The sequence below is a fragment of the Solanum dulcamara genome, chromosome 1 (genome assembly GCF_947179165.1).
Source record: "Solanum dulcamara chromosome 1, daSolDulc1.2, whole genome shotgun sequence".
NCBI lineage: Eukaryota > Viridiplantae > Streptophyta > Magnoliopsida > Solanales > Solanaceae > Solanum > Solanum dulcamara.
Window position 1 is genome coordinate 88,187,282 of NC_077237.1, and position 22,744 is coordinate 88,210,025.

Genomic DNA, 22,744 nt, shown 5'->3' on the forward strand with positions numbered 1-22,744 from the left:
AATGATAGAATGTTGATCTTAGTTCATATATCATCAAAGATTATAGGCCATCAATTTTCCAAGAATGACTTTTCTTCATTTTGTGTCTGCACAAAACCAAACGAGTGTACATTCAGAAAGGCATAAGAGATTCCATCATATTCAACATGATACTTGATAGACCTAAAACACTCACTTTTGATTGAGCAGAAGTTTGTCAGTACTGACTACAAGTCGATGCAGTCTATTTGTGATACCAATCACAAACATTTCTGATATACTACCTAATATGGAGTTAGTCAGCAAAGTTGCTTGATGACCTCAATGACTATACAGAAACCTAAAATTTTAGTGTCATTCATTGACATCTAGTGGAATAGCTATAAATCGAGCAATGTAATTTGATATGAGCGTCAGACTTAACCGCCATATCGTTCTTTTAGCAACTCTGGAGGCTCTTCTTCCATGATTCCAGAACCAGTTGTTGACAAGTACTCGCGTATTGTAGTTCTACGGTCACCAAGGAAGGTATGATCAAGAAAGTTGTCGTAGGCCAGATCACCAAGATTTTGAGCTGCCAGAACACTACAAAATCACAATGTTTGATCAGGTATGAAATCCAAATGATCACAGGACTCAGAGATTTGAGGAAACCAATATCAAACAAGAATATGGTTTGTACTAATAAGTAATCAATGGAACTAACCAATGGCGGAGATAGACACGGCAAGGGAATATATCATCGCGCCAAATCTTGTCAATATTGTACCGTCCATACTGCTGGAAGAAGATTTCTTTATCACCTAATGATAAAATAAAAGATATGAAACTGTAACATACACACAGATGGTAACATATGAGTGAGGAAGCAGCATGAACTTAAGAGAGAAGAATACAAAGAAAAATAAAAGAATGAATCATCAATCATTTTGTTTTCGGTTGAAGCTATTCCCATTTTCTTATCGTTAGTGTTAAAAAGATAGCTCGAAAATCAGGCAGTTATAGTGAAATATTATTATAACGAGGTTTGACTGGATTAGTCACTACCTCTCCTAGTGATAGGAAAATTACCTTTGCATCTATTTTTCAGATACTCCTCATCACTATAACGGGCACAAATAACCTGCATTAAGAGATAATACAAAGAATAGGATCAGGAAGACAAATTATTGGTTCACCAGAGGTACAAAATGGCCAAGCAGTCTCAGGGTGCTTACTGCTGGATTGATGTAAAACAATTCATTTAGCGTTTCTGGGATTACCTATACACAGAAAAGTTACTGATATTAGTTACTTGAATTGAAGTTACATTTTGTTTTATATAGTTAGAGAAAGGAAAGAGAAGGAAGGATTATTGAAGGTCTTACAGCTAAAAAACGAAACTCGTGCTCTCTTTCAATAAATGCTGGAATCTGGCCTTTACAGAGAAGAAGTTAGAGATCACAAGTAATCATATCAAGATCTCAACTTAAAATGGACAATTATTTTTATTAGGTAAGTAACTAACTTAAAAATGGATAATTAGTAAGACGTTACCTCTGATCTCTGAATCTCGAAGATGGTAACTATAAGAGTTTCCCCTTCACAGGGCTCCACACTCAAGCTTGATATTTCCTGGAAATATCGAAACATTCCACGCAATAGAAGTCAGTCCTAAACAGATTTCAAATTTCAACAGACTATTTGAGAATAATTCAAAAAGAAGCAATAGTTTATTCACAATGATGATTTTCCTGATACCTCAAATGCACAATAACGAAAATCAAGTTAATCTAATTCTTTCATTTCAGAGAGGCTTATTAAGATTTTCAACAAACTGACAACCAGGGGCTGACACTTTTCAATTTAAACAGAGAGTTAAGCCGACCAATCTTTCATTTTTATATTTTTGATAAATATGGAGTTTGAATCAACTTGCACTCGACTAATCCACTTGGTCCCTGCTAGCTCTCTCCAATACAAGTGTCGGTAACTCTATCCACCAAGACTTAGAGTCTTAGACAAGAAATCACTTAACTTTCCTAATTTCTGCTAGACTTATACCATTCTCTCATTTCCAGTTTTCTCTCCATCCGAATTTCCAGAAGAATTTGTCCTCTTTCCCGATACCCGTAAAGCGACTTAAAACGATCATAGCAGAGACCGATCTATAATTCCAGTTTGTTTAACCTTTTCAATGCCGGAAAGTTTCTACTGATAAGTAATTATGCAAAGCCAGCAAAAGTTAGTACCTTTACAGAAAATTGTGGTTGAGAAATTTTGTTTTAACTTCAGTTTTCTTTCTCCTTTCTAATATCCAATTATAATATATCAAGAGTCAAACATGCAGAGCCATTTTTTTGCTTTGTTTCCTTTTTTCTCTGCACCTTCTTAGCAAACCAAACAATATTAAAGATTGCATTTTTAGTGAATGTAAGGCACCTTGGTTTCAGGTTTAGCTATTCCACGTTCGAAGAAAATAGGCGCCACATGAGCAAACACTCTCCGAAATCCACTTAATTTCGCCACTCTGAAGTTGATCAGATCCGGAAATGTACTCTGAGCACTCCTCTCTGTTCTACCAACAACAACACAACATCAAAATGCCACACACAGTGACAGATTATAACACAACTCACTTTGTCACAGCTTGTTTTGCACTTTCCAAATTAATTTGACTAAGCATGAACTACATTAATTATTTTTTAAGAACTACGCTCTCCGTCTCCAAATACTTGTCATGTTTCCACTTCTCCAGAGTCAATTAAACTAATCTTCAGAGCTAAATTAGACTAGATCGATTCAATATTTCAAAATTAAATTTATTAGATCAATTCAATATTTCAAAATTAAACTTAAAATATACAAAAAAAAATATACCAAAAGTACTATAAATTGCAATTTTCTCGTACCAATACAGTGAAAAAAAATACAATCTCAAAATTGGCCAAATTCACGTAGTTTGAATCTCGAGAAACATAACAAGGCGAATACAAATTACGAGTACACAATAAGTATAGAGTATAAATTGCAATTCTGCTATATTCTCCAAAATCAAAGTTCAAGGATAAACGTATAATTTGAATTTTGACCTGAGAGGAGAGAACCGAAGCCACAGATAGTGATAAGTCCATCGGATGATACAATTCGATCAAAATCAGATTCATCGGCAAGTTCCAAAGGCAATATCAGCTCGTCGCCATCGTCGGGGAAATCGGCAACGGCGGTGGCAGGCATGGTGAATTTTGGAGGGAAAAAGTATTTCCGGCGAGAAAAGGAGGAGCGGAGTGAACGAGGAGGAGGATGAGCGGAGGAGGCGACATAAGTAGGTCGTAAGCGCGTGGAGACACGTACGTACGGCAGCGATGGAGGACCTACAGATACAAAAGTAGTAAAGTGAGTGGTCATGTGTATCACGTGAATATTGTGAGAAAGATGATTGATTTATTTCCCGTCAAATGTGGTTAAATTTGTAATAAGTAGGTACTACTATTTCAACTTCTCTCTGTGACACCTCCTCATCCAATATTTGGACATGATTTGAAATTGAAATTTAATTTGAACATGCATTTCACTATTATTAAATGAGCAAATTATAGATCACAAATAAGATATTGAAATATTTTAAGACGTCGTATTAAGATTTCGAATTCAGTTTGGCCAAACTTTCAAAATCTGAATTGTAGTTATTAAAAAAATATACATATATTTTGTTTGGCCAAACTTTCAAAATCTGCTCATTTGAAAATAGGTTTTCGAAAAAAAACTTATAAAAAATTGAAGTTTGTGTTTGGTATAAAATTTAAAAGACATTTTTGCCAATATTAAAGCATAATTTGTGTTCGATGAAGATTTCAAAAGAGTTTTTGATTGGATGTCTATATTTATTATTACTAGTTACCACGCTTCCCTACTCCTATAAAGGCCGGCGGAAGGAACTTTTAATTAAGGAAAAATTACTTAATTGAGTGTTTTTTAAAAATTAATTACTGATTTTAATGATATTTTTTTTATTACAATTTATAGCAATACATAACAATATTATGATAAATCTACACTTGTATTAAAAGTGAATTATGCATACAATATAAATGTATTATAAGTGTTTTAAAATATATATTTTATTTGTGTAGTAAGAAATTGACATAATGTATTATAAATCTATTAAAGTATGTGATAAATGTATTATTTATCTATAAAACTTGTATTATATATGTTTTATAAATAGTTCTCTGCAATATGTATTAAAACTATATTATAAGTGTTCAGTGAATTTTTTTTTTATTGCTATAAATGATAAATATTTTTTTAATATTGTATATTTATGTAAGTTTCCTTTTCATTAATCCCCTCTCCATGTTTGAGTTTGACAAAATGTTTTGGGCTAATGATAACCCAAAAAAGAAGTTTGGGCTAATGACATGATCCAATAAACTTCAAATGGGCTTTGTTTTGGCCCATCTCATTTCTTCAACATAAAGCCCACATATATATACACATTGGAGCGGGAAAAGTTCATTCCAAAAATTTGAAACGTCAGTTAAACGACGTCGCACTGTAGTTTTGCTATAAACCCTTTTCCCCAAAAATTAGGGCTTTCGAATTTGATTCAACAATTCGAATTTTGTTGAATTTAGAGCTTTTTTAAGTTGGGTTTCTGTGATGGATGGTGGAATTTGTACTCCTAAAAGATGATTAACAGTCAAGAAGAAGCGAATCGCTCCGGCGTAGATGAGGAAAACGGGAAGTTTCATACTGTACAGCCACTTCGGGACCTAGAATCTAATTGGGGTGTTGATTTAGCCAAAAATCTTGAGCATTATTTGCTCAAAATTTGCTCGGGTGAAATTACTGGTGAAGATTATGATGATGGGCATCACCTTTCTGTGAATTTTGCTGAAGGTTGGTAAAATTTTCAGCTTTAGTGTGTATAATAATCACATTTTACCTATTTTGGTTGTAGTAGATATATTTTCTTTGATGAAATGGTTTTCTAATGTTTGTCAAGACGCTAAGATCCTGTTTGGCTATAGATGTTGAAGTTGAAACATGAAAAATTGAGTTTTTAATGTTGTGATTTTTTGTAACTTGAAGTTGTGATTGGACATGCATTTTATTTGGAAAAAATTTAAATTTTTGTGAGTGGAAGTGAAATTTCTCCTAAAAGTTGGCTTTGGAGAATTTTTTGAAGATAAAATTTTATAATCTGATCAAATTTCATGGCTAAACAGATATTTGAAGATAAATTTTCAAACTTTGATTATTTGATCCAGGATCTGTTACTAAATGCTGGCTAACTTTGCACATAATCCTCCACTAGAAAATAATCAGAAAATGTTTTTAATTGTAAAATAATTTATCCCATGCCAGGTAATTTTTGATGTTTCGAGAAGGATGCTTTGGGTTTGTATGGTTTGAAAAGGGTATACCTGTAATTCTTTTGATGAGACTTTTTTGGATGTGTAGCTGCTTTGCTGCTTCAGGGGTCAGTTCAGGTGTACAGCAGGAAGGTGGAGTATCTGTATTCTCTTGTAGTGCATGCTTTGGAATTCATTACCAAGAAGAGGTTTTTTTTCAGCTTTTGCTATTTATTTTAGTTTATTCCTTGAGTAGAATTGTATAGGTGTCTCTGGTTGGAGATGAAGTCTAATTATTTGCATAATTAGAGTCTAGGTTACAATTTATTCAACTTTTTCTTGTTCTGTAAATGGATGAAACAGTGTCCTGTCTAAGCCTCTAAGGTACCTCTGTTTGTCTTCAAAGGTCGGTAGTTGTACATCTTAGGCCGTTCACATGTGAGTATTGCTTTTTGGAGCCTGAAATTAGACAATGATGTCCTAACTTCGCAAATCTGGCTCAACCCGTAGGGCAAGGATTTGAATATATGTTTTGCCAGGAAATGACTTCTAAAACTCCTTTTTTTCCTCGGAAAGCTTTTGTTCTTTTTTTTCCTTTTGGTTTCTCTCTAAATTTGTTGAGTGCGCTAGCCTGTGAAGATGGTTTTTGATGTACTTTTGGTCCTCTAGAGAAATGATGCAGCTAATTTAGAGAACTTCTCTGCAGCTTAACATTAGATGAAAGCTTGTATGTAAAGGTTGTTAAACGCTGCACTTTGTTGCTTGAGTTTTTATCCATCATCAAGCAGTTGTTTGTACAATTTGGCCCTGCTTGTCTTTGTCTTCACCCTAGTTAAATGATAAAAGGATTGCCTTGTATTTCATGAAGCTATTTATATGTGAATGCTGTTCTGGCAAGTGGCAATGACAGTTAGAGCTAACATCTTTTCGACATTAATTCTAATTGTTGCTAAGATAGATACCATTTCCTACTCTGGTAAGTTGGATTTGAATACCTACTGGGAGATAATCGTTTGGAAAATGTTGTATTGATAGGTGTCAACAATGATATGTAGATGTTGTCAATGTCCTAGAACGTACCACATACTTTTGGTCTAATTGTGGGTTATTTCTCTTGGGTATTGATCAGAAGTTTATAATTTTACTAGTGACCAGGTTAGAAAAGCCACAAGTCAACAACAATAACATTAACTATGTCCCAATTCCAGGCTAGTTGGAACTTGGGTCAACTATATGAATCCTCCATATCCATACCCATTTCATCTCAATATTCAATAATTTTCTGATTAGAAAAATTATGGATTCTAGGTTCTGTATATTTTTTTTTTTACTGATATTCAATCTCTAGACAAACTGAGAAGCTGTGTTCAGGAAAGCGAGCGCTTCATCGCTTAATGAAGCGAAGCGATGTGAGCCAGTCACGCTTCGCAAACTAGAAGTGATGGAGGTGAAGAGAAGCAGTCGCTTCGATAGCTGAAGCGTGACGATGTGCGAAGCAAAGGAAGCGATGCTTAATGTTTAGTTTGACTACTGGTCTGCTTCTCCTCTAGGATTTTCACGCATCTAGAGTTTTTAATTTGAAATTTTGCTTATATATATTGTCTTTATTTATTTTGGTCTTTTTTCTTTTAACTTATGCTTCACTTCAATGAAGCGAGCGCTTCGCTTCATGCTTCACTTAAAGCGTGTAGCGGGACCTTGTCACTTTTTCCGCTTCACGCTTCCCTTAACACTGCTGAGAAGACTCATTACAAACACCGGCCATAATGTATGCAATGGCCTGCCTCTCTCATGGTTTGAGCCTTTGAGGAGCGTGGAAATTCATGATTTGATTTATGAGAATGAAATTTTCACAAATCACCCAATAGCCCTCTGTGCTGCTGAAGACACCAATTCAGAATATGATATTTCTTCCTAGTTTATACTGCTTGTAAACTTTAGTTATCTAAGCATGGAGAGCTAGGGCCTTCACACAGTCAATGATTTCTGAATGACTAGTTTTTTTTTTGTAGAGAGGTTGTTATTCTTTTTCTTGTGGTTTGGTCTTGTCATTGCAGTGTTGTTACTAAGGTGGGTAATGTCCACTTCAAGCAATAATGTTATCCCTTGGTCCATCAGAATGCCATGAGAGGGTAGAGTATGGTGCTCTGCTTCACTCTTTCTTACCTTTGCTCAACTTTGTACCAGAGTTAAGCGAGTCTAGTGTGTGCTGCATGAACTTGTGCCTCGACAATTCTCGCTGTTGAAGGTGCTGTGTTTGCTTGAGGTGAAAGGAGGAAGATTTTTGAAAAGAGTCTTGTTAGTAAGAATATTTTTAAGCATGTGTTATTTAGAATGAATGTTAAACGAGTTACACTCTCTGAGTACTGATTATTTCCAATTTTAAAGTATTTCTCATTTTATACAGGAAAAGAATCTTCTCATGAACATTAAATAAGTCATGATATTCTTATTCATGTAGCTACTTATAAAAAAGATTCTTATTTATGTTGCGTAATTTGATGTTAAAGAATTGTTTATCAGTTAAAAGACTCACATATTTGAGTTCAATAGGGGACTGATTCTGTACTTTTAGAGGTCTAGGAGACCAAAAATCTATTTTTTATTTTGCATTTTCTTCTGAATTCTCTAGGAATTCAACAGTTTGACAAAGTTCAAGAAAAAACCGTGTGAGTAAAAGTAACCATGGGTCATTTTGGGAATTTAGAGAGTTCCTCAACTTTCCTGTTTGGAGAAACTTGCATTTTTTCCTGATTGAGATCATGCCGATTGGTTTCTCTAGTTATTATGGTATATCTGTAAAAAAATGTTCACAAATATTACTTCAGGAAGAAAAATTCTGGTGGGACATCCAAGGAAGCTAAACTTGCACCGTATATGTCATGTAAAATATGGCAGCCTACTGCTTTTGTTTTGTGTTTCTATCATGGTGACTATTGACCAGAAAGTAAACTCTGCTGGGATACATCTCCATTTCTAAAAGTCTTTACATGTCCTAAAGTTCTTGACTTCAAAATATGTTTGGCTAGCTTTTTCACATTAATCCTTTTGAGACAAACAAGGAATATATTATAGTTTGGCTTTTGGAAAAAGTTGTACACCTTAGTGTTAGAAAGATTTAGTTTTAGGCACTCGCCAAACACATGAATGTACGCACATAAGTGGATTTGAGCTTACATCATAGCTTGTGTTAAAAAACCGTATGGAAATGCTTGGTTTTCCCGTGGTTTTTTTTCCACTTGGTTTTAAAGATCATAAGTGTCTACAACAACAACAATATACCCACTGGCATAAAGCTCATAAGTGTCTATTCTGCTATTTTTTTTTGAAAAAAAATGAAGTTGATATTTTATCCTTTAGATCTACTGGATTAAAGACAAAATGGTTAATTTTCCACTTAAGTTTCCTTGTTGATATTGACAGTGCAATCTTGTAAATCATCCTTTATAAGTTATTTCAATAGCCTATGACCAACATTAATTGATGTGATATATTATTCTATGTTTGCCATGGAAATGCCTCATGTTTAAAGATGGGAAAAGACATCAAATGCACCCTAAAGATGCCCTGATAAGTTGAATACACACTTCAACTAATCAGGCGACCTAATTCACCGCTAACCTTGTTCGATGTTGTAAAGAAATGGGTCTTGAAACTTACTCAACCTGAAAAGCTAGCTCATAGGGTGAGGAATTTCCAAGTCATTATAAAGAGACCATTTGCTCGTCCCTTTTCCAATGTGGGACTTCCTTACACTCCCTTGTGCGCCCAAACCTTGTTAACTGGAGCATGGACATGTTATGGGCCCAACATTGGTGAACAAAGAATTAGGATGAGTCTGGCTCTGATACCATGTAAAGAAATCTTGGGCCTTACTCAACCCCAAAAGCTAACTCATAGGGTGGGATTGTGCAAGTCCATATAAGGAGATCATTTGCTCATCCCTTTTTCGATGTGGGAGGTGACATGGCAGAGAAAGTGCATTCACCCCCCTTATGGTGCGTGAGAAGAAAAAAGATCTTAAGATGATTAAATTGCACACGTGACACTATTTTATTGGTCATTATATAACTAAGTATTCTTAATCTTCTTCTTAATATATAGTAATTTCTAATACATTAATTATATTTATTCTCTTTCTTATTTGTTCTTTTTATTTGTGGGCCCCAATTTCTTTTAAAGTTTTTCCCTTTTCCTATCGTCCCCGACATTTCTTCACTCAATCCCCCACGAAAGCATCTCCAACTGTCTCCCTTGAAACTTTAAAAGAGGAACTTTAAGGAAGAAATTGAAAGGAATCATGATTTCTCTCCATAAAGTTCATGATTTTTCTGCGCAAACTCATTGGAGAACCCATCGGGAAAAATCATTAAGGAAGACAACGACTCCTACTAAGAACCCCAAGATATCCAGGCATAAAATCCATGATGTTTTTGCGCCTAAACTTATCGAAATCCATCAGAGAAGACGATTACTCTCTTGGTTTGCTCTTTTCTCGCCGTAGCACCTCCTACGGCCACTACAATGCCATTTCAGTTGCAAGCCACCAATAACATATCAATTTTTCATGACACACAAAGAATACCAATGAAATGCTTGATTTTCATCCGTAATTATCAAGATTTTTGAAGAATTTTAGCAGTCTTACAGATCTGAAAATTCCATTTGCTTCACCGGCAACAATGGCATTACTCCCGCCTATCGACACTCCACCACCAACTTCTATACTCCATAGCCGTCTTATTGTTCTTTGTTTCTCTCTTCAGATTTCTCTTTTTCCTTCAATTTATCAATGACCAATTTATAAAAGAGAGAAATACATTATGGTGGAGTAGGAAGAGGAAAAGTGTTTTGAAAAAAAAGAGGAAATATTAAGGGAAAAGGTAAAAAATAAAATAAATTGAAAATGATATTATACATATGTCAAGCGCGCGTGTATAACATCACTCCACATAAAATCTAAGATTGTCTAAGGAAGGTGGTAATAAGATCACATTGAACAAGGTTAGGGGTGTATTAGGTCGCCCGATTAGTTGAAGTGTGTATTCAACTTATCCGGCTAACTTTAGGGTGCATTTGATGTGTTTTCCCGTTAGAGATTTAAGGCCTTCTTGGACATACATTTGAAGTTGAGGTTAGAAAAAAATTTGTGCAAGTCAAAATACCTCTTGGTTTCTTCTTCTAAAAAACTTGAAGTTGTCGACACTTCATCCTTTTAGGTCTATTGTATTATAGACAAAGCGGTTAATTGCCACTTGTGCTTCTTGCTTATCCTGAAAGGCCGTGCCCTCTTGTAAAATTTCGTTTCCTAAATTTTCAGTAGTTTTATCTATGTACAATTTGAAAGCCCACCACAGTCTCGAGGCCAAGCTGCGGTGAAGAAGAAGGTGATCAACATCTTCACCCGTCTCCTTGCATAAGTAACACCAACTGATACAAAGTTACAAACAGCCTTCCTTTTCCTATGGTTATCTGCCGTCAAAATCACCCCTCTAGCAACTAACAACTATATGTTGCTTTACCAACTATATTTATTGTCTGGTACTAGCTTCTTAAAAACAAAGCCTATGGGCATTTTGATGCCTACTCTAAGGCATCACCTAAGCAAGACAAAGTTGCCACCATGGGTTTCACCTAGCTTTGGGGCTTAGGCACGCATCAAGGGAGCCTTTAACATCACTGTTTCAACTAATTCCACCCATATAAAACATACGTTGTTCTTCACTTGAGCCTTTTACTGATGATGTTCTATTTGCTCATTCTGATGAAGAGCAGTGAGTAATTCATATTAACTGGCTGTTGATACATTTTTCATTGCTATCAATTTTGTAGTACACCAATATACTAATTCAGTTCTTGTATCATAACCCAAAAATGTTATATATTGAGATTTTCCATTTCCTGTTAAATCAGTGAACCAGATCTACCAGCAAGTGGATCAGCCGAAGCGGATGAAAACAGTTTGCTTGCTGCCAACCATGAAGAGGATGATCCATACTGGGCTTCAGAGGAAATCCCAGGTAGCATCATTACTTGTCTGTTATTTTAGTAAGTGCCCCGACTTCAAACAGCATGATTTATATTGTTCTTTTTGCAGTGGAAGCAAAGAATATGTTGGATAATTCAACATGCAGGGATTCATTCACCCAGTTTGTGAAGGCCCCTGCAAATCTGGTTGTGCTCGAGGGTGACTGCCTGGATGTTACTGGAGATGCTGGAGAACTGGAGTCTTACTTGGTATGTTAATGTCTGTTTAAGTGCAGTTGCAGTATGTTTTCTGTTATTTTGATTTGTTATATTATTTCTTGCAGTTAGCCACATGTGATCTTTATCGAGATTTTATTCTATTGGACGCTTGTGATTCTGTAACAGTGGATGGATTTCTGAATAGTGAGAATATAGCTGGAAAGGGGCTGAACAATAGCTGCAAGGGCAGTTCCCTAAAATCCAAATACCACAAAAGCTTTTCCTCTCCCACAGGACTTTCTGGGGGAACTGGCAATAAATCTTCAGCGCGAAAGAATCAGGATGCTAATTTGTATCAGTCTCCAAGGGGTCATGAGTTTGATCCAGGCAATTTAAACAATGATCAACATGAGTTTGATCCAGTCAATTTAAACAATTATCCATTCTCATCTGATATACCTGATAACATTGATGATGCACATGGATGTGAGGATGGCTATTCAGAACCTAGAGATTTAGATGACTCAGATGATGAAGACCCATGGAAACCCTTGAACCCTCATGAACCTGGCAATTTGAAAGTAAAACCGTACAAAAAAGGTTTCTTAAGCTTCCTTCTCTTTGTTTCCTTCTGTATCCAAGCACTTTATTGTCTAACGATGTTTCATACTTTCAAGCAGTTAAATCTAATAGAAGGCAGGGTGTGGTATCCAGAAACCTTGCATCTTTGGCCACAGAATTTCCGCTCGCAAGATTACATGGTACCATTAGTACCGACCTCAATGAAATGTGGGAGAGGAAATGTTGTGCCATGAATAAACAAGTCGACTCACAATCTCCACCACCATTTGAGAAGGTTTAAATTATTGATAGTTTATTTGTACCTAATTTTTTATGTCTGAATATTTCATCGTACGAAGTTTCTGTTTGCAGCTCCGGGAATCACTTCTTCATGGGGTGAACAATGACTATGATGATTTGTATACCCCAAAAGAAAAGAATGAAGATAATGACTATGATAGTGCAGATCACGATTTTGGGCCTCTCGACTTTGACATGCCAGAAAATGCGGACATGAACAGCGATGCTACTCCACATGGTGAAAAGGTTAGTAATCTAGATAAGGATGTTTCTCCATACAGTAAAGATCATGTTTCTTTGAAGCTGGCACAATGCCTAACTATATTTTATTTTTGCAGCATGATAATTGTTGTCCACTTTTTGATAGTGAAGCTCATGAAGATCTGAATGGTCATGAAAACCTTGAAGATCTTTGTCGCTCCCACTTGGTAAGAATAAAATTCATAATCTTCATAGAATTATGAATTTGAAGGTTTATGTCTTGATATTTTATTTAGTTATCCCTAAATCGCATGAGAAGGGGTTCACTAACATGAACTCTAGACATGCTTATCTGTTAATTGTTATTTGAATCTTCTGTGATTGTCTTGGTGACCTTCTTTCTATTATAGGATTCTCTTCTTGCTAGCCTTGCTGAAACTGAAAAGCAGACTGCATTGGCTGCTCGGGTTTCAACGTGGAAACAGAGAATTGAGCAGAACTTGGAGGAACAAGTGTGTTGCATTTTCTAATATCTCCTTTGTTTGTCCTATTTTTCTCTGTCTAGTTCAGATGTTTTATCTCTGTAGTGTTTATCCACAGGAATCGCATCCACCCTTTGACATTCATGAATATGGGGCAAGGGTTTTGAGCAAGTTATCGCTGGAAGAAAATGATAAAAGCATTATGTCCTTTTCTGATGTTGTCAAGGGTTCGGAGAAGCATGACATTGCTCGAACATTTTCTGCGCTTCTGCAATTGGTAAAACCCTCTTTCTACATGAATTTTAGTGACATTAGAGTTGCCTACTTTTGAAGATAGAAGTAATATATTCTTTCTTTTGCTTTTGAAATTTTATCCTATGCCTGAGGCCAGCAATAAGAAATGTTCACCTTTTTTCTTTCACTTCGTTAAAAACAACAAAAAAATGTAGGTAAACAATGGAGATGTTGGTTTGGAAAGAGGTAAAGTACGCGAATCCACTTGTTACACAGCTGCAAATCCTTTCTCTATTCAACTCCTTAGGCATGACAACGGTAGGGAGAAAATGCAGTTTCGATCGTCAAAAAAGAGAGCGAAATCTCCAATGCACAATCAGAACATTAGAAAGGAAAAGAACAAAGGTAAAGCAGTTCAGGCTTCTGTCGATTCATCGCCTTCAGGACCCGATTCAGGTTGCAGATTTCCCCTGAAGCTGGGAAAGGTTAATGGAACTAGATGCACACCTGAAAGCAAGAAAAGAAGGAAGTCCAGAATAGCGGTAACATCGGATTTGCCTACTGCATTGTAGTAAGACAGAAGATTCACCCCACCATTGTAATTCACCCCACCATTGTAATTCTTATTGCAAACCAATAACCCGTTGGCTGCAGAAATTTGTAGCTTCTGTTTCCTGCTTTCTTGCTTTACTTAATTAGGCCTTAGTGTTATAGTTAGCAAGGAAGATGTAGCAATATTTCACATATACTCTTCATTAGTCTCTTTCTAGAAAAACATGTTGATTAGAGTTGCCTAGTGTATGTGTTCGTTAGATATAGCAGGTAAACCTATGGATTCTGTCGAGATGCGTGGAAACTAGTCTCAAATGCTAGTAATGTTTCAAGTGTATATTTGTTTGTTGGAGTTACTACATCAAACCAGTAAATGTACCTCCAGTTTGACTGTTATTGTCTTGGAATTATATTCAAGACTTTGATATGGGATTACTATGAAGTTATAAGTCGAATACACACTCAAACCAATTGGATGATTCGATTTATCTTTGATTAGTCCACCTGTCCAAATTCTCATAATCTTCAAACACTTGTTATCATGAAACTCACGTTATGGATATAATAATGGAAATAAAAATGGGACCCCTCTTTGGCTCTTGATGTTTCTATAGAGTTCTATTCTCAAAAAAAACTCATTATTATGACCACAAAATCTCAAAAGGGGTAAAGCAAACAATAATACATATTTGCTTTTGGTGTAACTTATGCGCAACTCCACTATAAAAAGTGAATCAAATAGCTTGGCAAATTCCACGAAACCTTCCCTACCAAAGTCAAATCAATTCAAACTCGAATTCTCGGATTAAAAATTAGTAAGCTTATCATCTCATCATAATTTTTTTTTTATTTGATGTTCGATATTTTTATTACGATCCCAATTAATTTAAATACGCATCTCATAAAAGCTTATTTAAGAGAAAAATGCTTCGTAGCAATTTTTTTAGTGAAAAGTCTTGCCTATCCTACCACGCCTTATTGTTTGACAAAAGAGGTATCTTTCTTCTTTTTTCATATCGATCAATTTCACTCCCTTTATATTATAGTGTTGGGTAAAATATAATTGTCACATGGGCCAAGTATAATTATTTTCTTTCTTAATCTAGCATCTAGGTATACGTGTCAAATTCATATACATAATTATTTTTTAAAATTAGTTACTATTCTCATTCAATAGCAACAGTATTTCACATACTTTTTTTAAAAAAATTATTATATATAATTGTATTGTTCGAGTTATTTGAAATATTTTTTCTCAAAATGTACTTTCCAAAAAAATAATCTTTTCTCTCGTTGTCAAAACTTATTTCTAAGACTTTCTATAAATGTGCATAAAACGCATTCGATGAATGCGCTTTAAGTTTGAAATTTTCAAAGATATATACATCAATCTAGAAAGATATACAGATCAATCTAGAATATTACACCACGTAACATAATATATAATATTATATAAAATTATAATCGGAGAAAACACTATACATGATGTGTCAATCTTAGTATAATATGTATATACAAAGTGCATGCTTATACACAAAACATGGTCTAAATCGAGTATAATATTATATATACTTCCTCCTTATGTACACAGATTTATTTGTCTGATTTTTATTTGACACAGAATTTAAAAAGTAAAAAAAACTTTTAAATTTTGTGATTTTAAACTAAGGATACGTAGAAAGTACCAACACGATCTTTAATCTTGTGGTCTTAAATATGCTATGTGAAAATTTTAAATTAAAGAATTGTCAAAAAAGGAAAGAAAAATAACGATGTCACAATTAGAGGTTCTTAAATTATTTTTTTGAATTATATCTATTCTCATTCAATATTTCTAGCAACAGTATTTCACATACTTTTTTTTTAATAATTGTATTATTCAAGTTAGTTTGCGTTTACCTCAATTAATTTTATATGTATCTATTATTTTTCACCAATATAAGTATCGGATAAACTTTGTTCATAAAACAATAGATAATTAGAAAAATATTTTACATACTTTCTTTCACAAGATTTAAATCAAGTCAATTTGGGCTTCTTTCTTTTTATAACAAGAGAACTTACAATTACTATTCTTTGGATACGCACATGATCAATTCCACTCCAGTAATAGCCTGCTATTTTGTTTCTTATGGTAATAACAATATTTTAAATGACATTGCTGGGACTCGCTCTGGGGCGGGGCTCTAGCAAACGCTTCAACATTGAAGTGTGAGACTTAATTAGTTATGTTAGACTTACACCCTAAGTGCTGATTGTACGCCTTATGCACGCCCAACTCCCAATGCTCGGGGGTCGTCTAACTGATCTTACACAAATTATGTGTTAAAATCTTTAGTTAACATTGTTGACCGTCATAATTCTTAAATAAATGAATGATACTTAATAATTTTTAATCTATAGAGATAACAAGATTGAAAGTAACTCAAATAACAAATTGTAGTATCACATCTTTACTATTTGGTAACACTATGAAGATGATTATATATTACGTAACATTTCTTTTAAAAATACGTAGCGAAATTTTTACTTTTTCACTTATCATTGGTCTTCGTGATTTTGTCATATGTCTCAAAATTTTCATATTTTATTTAGTTATTTGAAAGTAATTTTATTTTTATTAATGATGGAGTGATGTTTTTATTATAATACTAGTAAGTTTTATTGATTATTTTCTTTTAGTGGGGTAAATTGTATAGTATGATAAAAAATATTTTGAGAAATAATTATTCTTTTATTATTAATATTAGATTATTTATTTGTTGATGTAGGGTTACTGGTTGAATCAAAGAAGGCAACCATTGGTTTGGTTGTTATGGATAGCAAGGGTGTTTTGCTTCATGCCCATGGATCCCCGATCCAATATGTTGGGAAGTCTATGATTTCTGAAGCATTTGCAGTAAGGAAAGCTGTGGAAAAAGCGATACAATATGGATGGAGGAAGATCTCTGTCTTCTCTGATGCAAAAGGTGTGGTAGATGTATTGAAGAAAAACGTGAAGACTACTTGGGACATTGATGTAATTTGTGAAGATATTTGAAATATGTCTTGCATGTTTAGAGCATATAGTGTTTGTACATATTTCTAGAAGATTTAATGTCGTAACTCATAATGTAGCTAAGTTTTCAATTTCTTTGTTGTCGAAATTTTTCTTGGAAAAAACTATTCCCAAGTTGGATTGTAAGTGATGCTGAACGATCCTTTGGGCATTTTATATTGATAATGAATTAATATATGACATTTTTGGATGAAAAGAAAAAATACTTTTTAAAAAATATATAAATACTAGATTTGAGCAAAAAAATCACCTAGTATATAAAGAAATATATATGTCATGTCATATTGGTTGTATTGGCGTAAACATTTAAGTGCGCCTTACTTTTACGTAACCCAACTTTTAACCTTTGTGACGTGCATAAATATCCCAAAAGAGTACCAAAGATTATATTGAACACACAAAAATCTCATTCAATTTTTTTCATCAAGAAATGGATGAACATTGCTATGATCACAAAATAGTGAAAGTAAATGGAATAAACATGCATGTTGTTGAAAAAGGACAAGGTCCTCTTATTCTATTCATCCATGGATTCCCAGAATTATGGTATTCATGGAGGCACCAAATATCTTTCATGGCTAAACATGGTTATAAAGCTATGGCTCCTGATCTTCGTGGCTATGGAGATACCATAGGTACCATACCAATGACTACAAGTGTAGTATTCTCATTAACTTTTTATATTTTCACGTTCAAATAGCTATGCGTTTATATTAAAGAAGTGAGCACACACGACCTTAAAATCTTTGATCAGTCACTGTTTTGCTCAAGTGGTTAAGAACCTCCACCATTCAACCAGGGTTCAAGTCACGCTCGAAGGTAATATTATTGATCCTATGGGGTGGGGTGGGGGAAAAGAAAAAAAATATAATATACCAAAGATCATATATATGTGAAGAATCTTGAAAAATGTTACAGAAGTCATTTATACCCTTTTCGTTAGCAGATCGAAACGTATTTCCCCTTGACACTAATGGAGCTCCAGCTTGAACCCTAACAGGAGTATATCTAAGGGTAATTCTAAACTATAGTAGGAAGAAGTAGAGGGGTAAAATTAAGATATTTTGTATCGAGTAATTTGTACCCTTTTCCCCTAAATATAGTGCTTTGAACTCATAATTTCAAAAAAATTATGGTCAATGTCAAATACGACCTTGGATCTAAATAACCAAAAAATAAAATATGTCACAAGGTAAGATTAAAATATTTGTTATTATTTATATTTTTGACCCTTTTTTTAAATTAAATTTTGAACTCGTAATTTCAGTGATCTTAAAATCACGATTTTTTTCAAGTTTAAATTCTAAATCCGCCGTTTTTGACAGGAGCACCTAAAGATGATCCAAGCAAGTTTAGCTCTTTAAGAGTTGTGGGTGACTTAGTGGAACTTTTGAATACCATTGTGCCTGAGCAAGAGCAAGTGTTTGTTGTAGGCCATGATTGGGGTGCTCTGATTGCTTGGAATCTTTGTTTATTGAGGCCAGATAAAGTTAAGGCATTGGTTAATATGAGTGTGCCATTTTCTCCTAGGAATCCTAAGAGAAAGCCAATTGAGACATTGAAGGCTATTTATGGTGATGACTATTATGTTATTAGATTCCAGGTTCTCCTCTTTGCTTTCTTCTAGTTCTTCATTTTTGATGTTTCATTTCATGTTCTTCGACAAACGAATAGAGGCAGATTCAAGATTTTAAGTCAACGAGTTTTAGGTGCTCGAGTTAGTTCAAGCTAGCTATAGAAACATGTGCTCACATGCCCTTACTTTAGTTTATGTTTGATGAGTTCAACCCTTCCGTGTTAACATGTTCACATTGATGCTGAGATAACTTACACGTGCCTATTGTCGAGTGAGTACAATATTTGACCAACTCAGCCACAAAGTATGTTTTAATACAAAGGGAGGGATAGTTTAGGTCGATAAAGTGAAAAATGGATAGTCTCCTGGAAAAGTGATAGCTTAGGTGAGTTTTTGACCATTAACTCTATTTTTAATGATTTTTCACATAAAAAAATATATGTATGGTATGTGCAAAAAGTACTAGGTTCAGTTTAATGAGTAATACTATACTACATTCTCCTATGGATCCCCCCTGATATACAAAGAACGTGCATTAGCTAGGCAATCAAGGCGGATCGAATAGAGTCAATCCTAGGGTGAAGATGACACGGATTGAGTTGGCTAATCACTTGATAATAATCCAATGGAAAATGGGAACATCGAGTCGTCGCTCCCATGAACAAAAGAGTGATAATGGTTCAAATGTATATACAATTCAAAGTAGCTTACTATTTTCATTTCATTAAATTCTTATACTGTCGGTCTATATAACTTAAATCTGGATGTTTATGCCTGAATATTATTATTTTTTTCTCTAGGAGCCTGGAGTAATAGAAGCAGAGTTTGCAAAAATAGGCACTAAGAAAGTGTTGGAGAAATTTTTAACTTACAGGAACCCTGGACCATTATACATGCCTAAAGGAAAGCCCTTTGATGATAGTCCAGTAATTTTGCCTTCTTGGCTATCAGAAAAAGAAGTTGATTACTTGGCAAGCAAATATGAAAACGCTGGCTTCACCGGTGGATTGAATTATTACAGAGCACTTGACCTGTAAGTTTTTGTCCTGTATTGAGTTTTGGCTAAAAGTTATGTTGTGACACTTGTCATTTTAGTAGGAAAGTAGTATTATTTCGATCAGAGAATCTAATAGTGACATTGCATATTCTGACAAAAGAAGAGTAGCTTTAGCGTAACTGGTAAAGTTGTTATTAGCATTGGTTCGAGTTATAAAAATATCTTCCTTTAAAAAATGTAGGGCAAGGTTGCATACTATAGATCTTCTTGTGGACCGGCTTTTCCTCGGATCCTGCGCATAATGGGAGCTTAGTGCATTGGACTATCTTTATTCAGACGAAAAAGTTACCTTATATGAGTTCTGTTGGCCCTACCTATAGAGTAAATGTAAAAAAAGTACCAGAAATGTCGATTTTCTAGCTTTATGGATCAAGTCCTTCACTTGAGTTGAGGGTCCCTAGGAACGGAGTAGGCTAGGTTAGCCAAAAGATGGTTATCAAATGTAAAGTTTCCTTACTTTTTAAAGGTAAGAAGGGATCTAGGAAATGCCTCGAGCAAGTGTTCTAACACCAAGCACTACGATGTTGAAGTAAGCCCAAATCTTTGACAATATGATAAAACCAAAAGCTCTTGTCACAATCATCAACTGCAACATTGATTTGAGACTTTGCACTTTGCTGACCCTGTGCATTTGTTTGAACTTTTGATCGTATAGAATCTCTATTTACGATACATTCTACTCTCTTCAAACTCCACCATGAGATTTCAGTGGATATGTTGTTGAAATGCAGAAATTGGGAATTGACAGCAGCATGGACAGGTGCAAAAGTGAAAGTACCAGTAAAGTTCATTGTGGGAGATTTGGATTTAACTTACAATGCCCCTGGAGTAAAAGACTATTTAAACAAAGGTGGAATGAAAAAAGATGTACCTTTGCTAGAAAAAGTGGTTATATTGGAAAATGTTGGCCATTTTCTTCAACAGGAAAAGCCTGATGAAATTAACAAACAAATTCATGATTTCTTTAAGGGCTTTTCTTCTACTTGAAGGTTTAAAGTTTAGCCCTTTCAAAGTTTGTTTTGGGAGATGGAGTAGCTTTTGATATAATTGAATAAAGGACATGTGAACAAGTGGTTATATTGGAAAGAGTTGCCATTTTCTTCTTCTTGAGGGTTTAAAGTTTAGGCCTTTCTATTTTGTTTGGGGGATAGAGTAACTTTTGATGTAATTGAATAAAGTACATGTGAAGAAGTGGTTATATTGGAAAGAGTTGGCCATTTTCTTCTACTTGAAAGTTTAATGTCTAGTTTGTTTTAGGGGATATCGTAAACTTTTGATGTAATTGAATAAAATACATGTCAAGAAGGGGTTATATTGGAAAGATTTGGCCATTTTCCCAAAGAAGAAAAGACATGAAATTAACATACAAATTTATGATTTCTTCAAGGAAATTTCTTCTACTTATATTTGCATGAAATTAACCTAAAGATTTTCCTAACCTAAAATTTCTTACTATATTTTCTTTTCATACTTAAATTTAATATGTTTTATTTGAAACGAAGGTCAATAAAAATAGTTTATTTATCTTCGCAAGATAAGACTATGCACACACATTATTCTTTAGAAATTTTATTTATGAAATTATATTGATTATATTGTTATTGTTACACTTATTATGTATGTTTGACGTGATGTATAAGTTCACTCCTTCCAGAAAATAAGTAAAGATAATAGGAAATTTTTGTTCTAAATAAAATAACACATTTTAAAATTTTTGAAAATAAATGTAATTAACTTCTATTCCAAATGTAATTTTTACTTTTAATAGTAACATTTTATTTTTTTTTGGATTATCAAAATCTATATATTCAAACAGATCTAATTGTATATTCTTTCAAATAATTGGTAGTAGGAATGCTGATTTGTCAAAATGTAGTTAAAATCAATATATATTAATAAATGGGCTACAACTGCCTTGGGATGTGTGAGCTTTGGAACTATCACCTGTGGGCTCCCATACTCTTTCTAATTATCTAATCTAATCTGTTTGGTTGGACCCTTGGAACAAACCAAACTATAGCATTCACCGATCTCAAATTATCTATCGTGTTTTTCCTATATATAAGGGGTGTGCATTGATCAATTTAATTTAATTTTATATATTATTGATTTGATTTATTTATTTTGATGTATAAATATGCTTAATTAATAAAATATTTATTATTAATTAATCAATTTTTTATCTTTAACAATTTTAATTTAGCCAATAAAAAAAGTTCATGTAATCATATATACACACAATTTTCATAAAATAAAAATTGTAGCATGAATAAAAGCATCATAAATTTTTACATCGATTATTTTGGTTTAAGACAAAATTATTCAAATTCCTTCTAAAATTTTATGCAATAAATTACAAAAATAACATTTATGAAATTGAGGAAAAAGAAGGTAATACTAATTTGTGTCGAGAAGAGAGAAAATATCACAACATAAATATATGAAGACTAGTTTGTGTTGTTACGATCGAAAGTAGTACTAAAATTTAGAAAATAGAATTGGTAAAATGTTAAACTCACTATTATATAATTAAAATAATAACTTTAATGTAATCTTATTGGAATGTGAATTTAACCAATAACATTTTTTTTTGATATAATCTTTTGTCTACGTGTCAGTTATAAAACAAGAAAAAAGATCCAATTTGCTTATGTATTATTTGAAATTAAGTAACTATATCCTTCCTTTAAACTTTTGATATTATATTATTCTCCATTAGGAAATAATTTATATATTTTCCTTAGTCCCAATTGAGCTTCAATTTGGTAATTCTAAATATTAATTTAAAATTGAGTAATAAATATGAAACTCTTTTTTCTTCATTAACTAGAAGTCTATAAATACCATACGATTTCTCAATATTGAAGATTATTTAGTTGAAAGAATTACATACAAAATAATTTTATTTTATTTTGCATTTAATTAGATTTGATTCCAAGAATAACCATTTCAAAATTAATTATATCACATATATAGTATCATCTTTTAATACCGTATTTAATATGGGACAACAATTCCTAAATTACTAATCGTATGAAATCAAAATAATAATGATGTCTTTCTCTAAACCTCTTTTCCAAAAATCAAGATCAAAATTATTATTTTTTCTTTTTAACTTATTCAATTTTATCTAGTGTATAATCAAACAACAATTTATATTATAATACATTTTTTGAATCAAATATATATTAAATAATTAAAAAAAAAATCTCTTCAAAAATG

The 22,744-nt window shown here is 33.5% G+C and overlaps 3 protein-coding genes across 4 annotated transcripts; 2 read left to right on the top strand and 1 right to left on the bottom strand.

Moving 5' to 3' along the window:
- Positions 1-138: 138 nt before the first annotated feature.
- On the bottom strand, positions 139-3,405 carry LOC129883682 (uncharacterized). The gene is made up of 8 exons (XM_055958297.1): positions 3,051-3,405; positions 2,401-2,531; positions 1,516-1,593; positions 1,347-1,391; positions 1,197-1,241; positions 1,051-1,102; positions 686-782; positions 139-564 (listed from the first exon to the last, which is right to left on the bottom strand). Exons 1-8 carry the CDS (start codon positions 3,364-3,366, stop codon positions 399-401), a joined length of 930 nt encoding a protein of 309 aa, XP_055814272.1. The 5' UTR covers positions 3,367-3,405; the 3' UTR covers positions 139-398.
- Positions 3,406-4,503: 1,098 nt separating this feature from the next.
- On the top strand, positions 4,504-14,227 carry LOC129883687 (condensin-2 complex subunit H2-like). Its single transcript, XM_055958302.1, has 11 exons — positions 4,504-4,860; positions 5,425-5,524; positions 11,229-11,335; positions 11,413-11,552; positions 11,627-12,101; positions 12,182-12,357; positions 12,435-12,608; positions 12,701-12,790; positions 12,974-13,075; positions 13,164-13,322; positions 13,495-14,227. The coding sequence occupies exons 1-11, from the start codon at positions 4,650-4,652 to the stop codon at positions 13,849-13,851; spliced, it is 2,091 nt and encodes a 696-aa protein (XP_055814277.1). The 5' UTR covers positions 4,504-4,649; the 3' UTR covers positions 13,852-14,227.
- Positions 14,228-17,260: 3,033 nt separating this feature from the next.
- Positions 17,261-20,843, top strand: LOC129883695 (uncharacterized). 2 transcript variants are annotated; one of them, XM_055958315.1, is made up of 4 exons: positions 17,261-17,524; positions 18,215-18,492; positions 19,266-19,498; positions 19,704-20,247. In XM_055958315.1, the coding sequence occupies exons 1-4, from the start codon at positions 17,320-17,322 to the stop codon at positions 19,762-19,764; spliced, it is 777 nt and encodes a 258-aa protein (XP_055814290.1). In that variant the 5' UTR covers positions 17,261-17,319; the 3' UTR covers positions 19,765-20,247. The 2 variants fall into 2 exon arrangements, with proteins under 2 accessions (XP_055814290.1, XP_055814284.1); XM_055958309.1 differs by lacking the exon at positions 19,704-20,247 and adding an exon at positions 20,254-20,843 and having other exon boundaries at positions 17,262-17,524.
- The last annotated feature ends 1,901 nt before the right edge of the window (positions 20,844-22,744 follow it).